Below are 5,918 nucleotides of genomic sequence, written 5' to 3'. Positions count from 1 at the left end.
CTGAATATTTCCACCAATCTTTTAACAATTTTGATGTGTTCATTTTTGCATTGTATTAATTTATCAGATTTTAAATATACATTTAGTGTTCTAATTTCTTCAGAGACAATTGTCATCTATTTTGATATTTGCATTTCTTTAGATAAAAACTCAAGACAAGATTCAATATCTGTCCAATATACTTGCAATGAAGTAAAAAAACACCATTGAAAACTGTTATTTCTTGTAATGTTTGCTTCAGACCATTCTTTGATATATTGAAAACATGTCTGATAAAAATTCTGCACTTCTTTGATAAACAAAATTTATATTGAAGGATAAAGTCATTCAAATAAGACGAACTTCCATAGCTGAAATGTGTTCATCTTCAATCTTTTGAACCGTTTTGTGACAAACAGATGCTTGATTATGTACAAAATACATTAATATCTCAGATATTTTATTATTGAAAAATGATTGCAGAATTTTAGGACATCTGTCTAAACTTGAAAAATATGAACGGAGAGTCCCAAATAATTGTAGAATACGCTTTATAGCAGGTGTCAGAGGGAGGCATCGAACTTTTGAACATCCTAAAAGTTTTTTGTATTCAATGTTTGCTTCTTCACAAAATTGTTTAAAGTATCCTACAATATGCTTTGTGAGGTTTTAAATTACAAATCCATATTTTTATATATCTACAGCTTGCAGGTTTTCTTCTTCTTTTTAAGTAAATCTAAGATATTTTATATCTCCCAAGAAATATGTGCTCATTTCATTTAAATTTTCAAATTTACTACCATAAGTTGTTTGTAATATTTGTAGAACCTGTGGTTCCGGAACTTCATGACCGTTAATTCATTACAGTCCCGTGAGTCATAAGTGGAAACCATGGCTGTGACTCTGCCACGAGTGATGTCATTGATGAAAAACACATCAGTAGTTAAACAATGAGCTATTCCTGCTGTTTATAACAGAGACTGTGTAGTTATTTCCAGCAGGCATTCCTTACCCTAGTGTTCCATTCACAACGTCCCCTGGGTAACTATTTGGCAATATTGCCACAGCACAAAGATAAGTGTCCATCACTAAATTCTTCAGACCCGGGGTTTCTGACCACATGGATAAACCTTGAGGAAGTATGATAAAAGAAATAAGCCAGTCATAAAAAGACAATTGTTGCATTTTGTGGAGTAAAACATCTCTAAGAACAGAAGGTAGAAATGTAGCTTGCGGTGGTGGGTGGTAAGAAAATGAGAGATGCTAAGGGTATAGACTTGCACATTAGGTGATGAGAAGGTCCAGATTGGTTGCTCTGCAGAGTGAATGTTCCTAACTCGACGAAACTGTGCATTTAAAGTGCAGAGAAGGGTAACATTTATGTTATGTGCATTTACCATGATTAAATTTTCTTTTAATTAACAGCTTCTCAATTAAGAATGAGGAGAATTTAAAATTAAAACACCCAAAATAAAAGAAATATTTTAGTTTCTTCAATAAACCATCTGCAAACCTAACATTCTTTCTTGGTGATTGACTAACACGGGGGTTTTACAGAGACGCAATGATACACTCGTGGCTTCACGCACATAGGCTGCTGGGGACCTCACCCTATTCCTTGGCATGGGCTCTCTGGAGCTGGCGCTGCTCCGCCCAGGCTCCAGCATCTCTGCCCGCACCCTGGTGGGCCTGGCCCCCTGGCACTCACTGGTGTTCTCAGCACAATCCACATCGTTCATACCAACTCTTCTTAGAAACACAACAAAAGTCCTCTGAGTGACACCTCCTAAAGTATCATCAGATGAGAAGTGCACCTGGGACAGACAGGAGCATGTAAATGAGCCCTCCCTCCCCCGAGGCAGCCCAGGGCTGTGCTGAGGCTGGATGAGTCCAAAGTGAGCACAGTACAGAGTTCCAGGAGGTAGGAGCTTCCTGGCCACCCAATCAGGCTTCACCTGTGACTCTGCCTCCTGCTCCTGTCCCCCCTCGGAGCTGCCATTGCTCAGAATCCTTAGGCCTTTCCTCCCTTGCAAGCCGGTATCCGGTCGGACTGGGCAATGGGGATCCAGGGACTACAGCCCTATCTCCCCTTATGACTCCCCAACAGGACCTTCTTCTTCTCAGTAGACAGGCCCACTGCAGCATGACCAGGACAGGCTCCTCCCAGGTGGCCCAGGGCTCATCTGAGCAAACGCAAACTTCTGTAAATGCCTCAGAGAACCAACACTTAGCATGGCCCATGAGTTCTTAATAAGTGTGTTTGTGTGTGTGTGCACATGTATGCACATATGTATATAACAAATAAAGTGTAAAGGATAGGTCCTGGGAAAGGGTCCTTTTGCCGGTACCTAATGGTGTCACTGGCTGCAGTTGATTTGAAGAAATGGGAGGAACTTCCTCATATGACTTATTGAATCTTTGGTACTTATGGCCTCTTCTTCGTAAAAACATGTTAAATAACATATCTTATAAAGAAATTAATATAAAGATGCATATATCCACAGAGGTTCATTGGTGCATATTCACTATTACTATATTCGCTTTTGATTAACATTTTAAAAGACATTGTAACACTATTGTGGGACCAAAAGGTATTGTCTGCCTCGTTCCCTGTTTGGGTTATGACTAGTGGAAGTCAGCCCTGGCGGGAGCTGAGTTGTCCTTAGAAGAGGTCAGGGCTCATGTTGGGTGAGAGGGACCCGTGCTGGTGTGAGCAGAGGGCACTCGTCACCCACCCCTGGTGTCAGGATAGTGGGGACGGGTCACAGTGAGGAGAGCTGAGTCCGAGTTAAAATCACTCACTTTGCTTCTTTCCCAGGGAATTCCAACCTCACTGCTGGTTGGTCACTGTGGGATGAAAGGGTGGACCACACTGCCCCCTGCAGGCCATGACCAGGGACAGTCACATATTTGAAAGAAGGACGAAAGATATCCATAATAGGGTAAATAAATTGTAGTGAAATGTTCTTAAAATTCAAAATTGAGGTCACACATTAATTTTCCGATCAAGACAGGATTCAACCTGGCTTTGCCTGAGTCACTTCTGTTACTGCTTCTGTCTCCTCGCTGCGCCTCTGGTCAGGGACAGACAACACCCAGAGAGGAGTCTGAGTGGTCAGCGGGATACGGTGTGGACACGGGGACAGCAGTGGATCCGGGACAGGAAGCTGAGCAGATGCAGACACAAGATCTGAGAGCCCACAGTGCTCAGATGGACCAGGAAGGTGGGATGATGAGGAGAGAGCATCGCTTTTCAATGCACCGGGTCCATGACAGGCAGGAGATGCTGAGGGACAGAGTGCCTTTCTGATTCTCAACCCTCCATTCATGAGTTCTGTGATGAGAACTGTGTACAGGCGTGTGCGCACATGAGCAGCATGTGTGTGATTGTGTCTCTAAAACCCCCGTGCTAGTCAATCACCAAGGAAGAGCGTTAGGTTTGCAGATGCTTTATTGAAGGGAAAATGTATGTGAGGTTTCAACAATTGTCTTGCAGTCTGTAGATTAAATGACAGAAGAGGGTGCTAAGTCGTGGTTTCTACTCATCGTCAGTCGGTTTCTGATCATTCCCTGTAGTCTGAGCCAAAGGTCTGGTGCAAAGTTAAAATGGCTTACACCAAACACTATTGTATATTGCATCCTGGAAAACAAAAACAGTCATCGCTTACATGTCAGTTCTTCTAACAAAGGACAATCCTGAAAAACAAACATTTCCTCTATCTTATCCCCAGATTGGTCCACACTCAGCGGCAGAGAGCTGGTGGTGGAGGTAACATTGGAATTCTGTGCTGTGTCCTCCCGCTCAGGAGACCTCTGCTGATGCCAGAGGGGCTGGTGCTTCCAGCACTTCCCCAGCGGGGATCCCTTTGCTGATTTTCCCTGTATGTTTCCTCTTCTTCAAGAACTTACCCAATAAATACACTGTGTTGTCAGTTTTCAGTACCTCAGCCCAAATACGAGGCAGCGTGCAGTTTGAGCTCCTGCATGGCCTGCATGTTAAGAACTAGGGCAAATGGACAGATGCCCACACCCTATCCTTTTTTAGGCTACTAAACTTTCCAGATGTTCACTCTTACAGATTTGTCTGATTTAGTGTTTTCTTTTTAAATAGTTTCTCATCTTCGATTGAAGATATTGTTAATATTTTTTAAGTTTTAATTGTGATAAATACACATAACACCCATCTCTGCACTATAAATATTCAGACTAGTTGTGGGAAAAATATTCACCCAGCAGTGCAACCAATCTCCTAGCCCAGTGGTCCCCAACCTTTTTTGGGCCACGGACCAGTTTAATGTCAGAAAATATTTTCACGGACTGGCTTTTAGGGTGGGACAGATAAATGCACAAAATAAAATTATGCGACCGGTGTAAAAACTGTGGTATTATAAATATAATTGTCGAACTTATAAGACAAGGATCAAGAGCGAGTCTTAGACTGATGTAACAGAGGGAATCTGGTCATTTTAAAAAAATACAACATTGTTCAAATTTAAATATAAATAAAATAAAAATAATGTAAGTTATTTATTCTTTCTCTGCGGACCGGTACCAAATGGCTTACGACCGGTACCGGTCCATGGCCTGGGGGTTGGGGAACACTGTCCTAAACCTTGTGATCAGCTAATGATCAACTCTCCACACCTAACATCTCCCACTTCCTCACCGCCCTCCCCTGCACACCGCTGTACTGAGGGAAGGTAAGCCTTTGGCCAAACACCCTTTTCCTTCTCGCATTTCCAGTAATCACTCACTGGAGATTCCACAAAGTGCACAGGCTCCCCAACACCAGCTTGGATGGCTTTCCTGGTGTCAGAGTACTCACACTCACCAACAATAAAATTCACTCAAATAAAATAAACTGTGAACAACACTAGCTTTGAAGAAATTAATAACCAACTTTGACATTGTCTGTTTCTGTCTAGTGGTTTAAAGCCGTTAAGAAAAATCCAAACGTACCTCCAACACTTGATAATTTGTCAGAGTTTCTTTACTCTGCTGGAGAAAGCACTGCTTCGCTTGTCTTAAGGCCTTTTCTGCTTCTCTATTCATTATGAACTCTCTGAAATTTTCTATGTATTGATCCGCACTCACTTCAGGGTCAATTGCCTGATTGATCACCTGGGTCATAAGTGTGCAGCCAGAACCTGGGATGAAAGCGTGCAAAAGCTGCTCAGTCACAGAGGCATGAACTCCTTGTTGGGCAGCCGTGATGCTTGTCCTTCTCCCACATCCCAGCTGCACGTCCATTCAGAAAGATGACGGGGAATGGTCTGAGTCCTCGGACAGTAACTCAGGATCTGGGTATTCTTTAAGCCCTCACACTACTTCCTTGTTACACACACACACACACACACACACACACACACACAGCTTCCTTGTTTCACATGCACAGACACACACACAGACACACAGATAACTACAAACTAGAGAAGTGAGGTGCCCTGTCCTGGGGTGTGGGGAGCAAAGATGTCTCACAGTGGCCCTGCCAACAAAGCCCCCCAAGCCCCGCCCCATGCGTACTCACCTGCGTAGCAGTAAAAGGGGAGGGCAGCGAGGACAAGGACTGGGAGCAGCTTCATGGTCCCGCAGTGGCTCTGGCTGGTCCCTGTGGTGTGACAGAAGAAAAGGATCTCACTTTGGAGGTGAGTGCCCAAACTCCTCCTTTTATTCTCTAGGAGGCCACCTTGACCCCTCCCATGGATGAAGGAACAAGTCACCGGACACACCTGGCACTGACCCAGGAAAGGACTGTGGAAATCCACCAGAACCCAGCCAGTCTGTGCTTTGTGTGTAGAAACAAAGGACACAGAGTTTAGAAACTGTCAATTTTTTTCTATCTGTAGCAATGGTCATTTCAGTAGATGAAATTGATGTAAAAGGTCCGTCACTAAATGGACGGAATGCCAAGGCAGCAGCACAGACTGATTCCCCTGAGC

The 5,918-nt window shown here is 43.5% G+C and overlaps 1 protein-coding gene across 1 annotated transcript; it reads right to left on the bottom strand.

Moving 5' to 3' along the window:
* Positions 1-3,444: 3,444 nt before the first annotated feature.
* On the bottom strand, positions 3,445-5,603 carry LOC136320899 (mammaglobin-A-like). Its single transcript, XM_066254044.1, has 3 exons — positions 5,507-5,603; positions 4,939-5,126; positions 3,445-3,619 (listed from the first exon to the last, which is right to left on the bottom strand). The coding sequence occupies exons 1-3, from the start codon at positions 5,559-5,561 to the stop codon at positions 3,581-3,583; spliced, it is 282 nt and encodes a 93-aa protein (XP_066110141.1). The 5' UTR covers positions 5,562-5,603; the 3' UTR covers positions 3,445-3,580.
* Between the last annotated feature and the right edge of the window lie 315 nt (positions 5,604-5,918).

This window comes from Saccopteryx bilineata, chromosome 1, assembly GCF_036850765.1.
Source record: "Saccopteryx bilineata isolate mSacBil1 chromosome 1, mSacBil1_pri_phased_curated, whole genome shotgun sequence".
In the NCBI taxonomy this organism is placed as follows: domain Eukaryota; kingdom Metazoa; phylum Chordata; class Mammalia; order Chiroptera; family Emballonuridae; genus Saccopteryx; species Saccopteryx bilineata.
Note: the sequence above shows the minus strand (reverse complement) of the source record. Positions and strands in the feature narration are given on the sequence as shown.

What these genes read in the sequence shown, in the direction of transcription:
- LOC136320899 (XM_066254044.1), bottom strand. Translation starts at nt 5,561, where the DNA reads ATGAAGCTGCTCCCAGTCCTTGTCCTCGCTGCCCTCCCCTTTTACTGC. An exon ending in CCCCTTTTACTGCTACGCAG is followed by an intron (nt 5,127 to 5,506) that starts GTGAGTACGCAT and finishes CTTTCATCCCAG; the next exon opens with GTTCTGGCTGCACACTTATG. An exon ending in CAAATTATCAAGTGTTGGAG is followed by an intron (nt 3,620 to 4,938) that starts GTACGTTTGGAT and finishes TTTGTTTTCCAG; the next exon opens with GATGCAATATACAATAGTGT.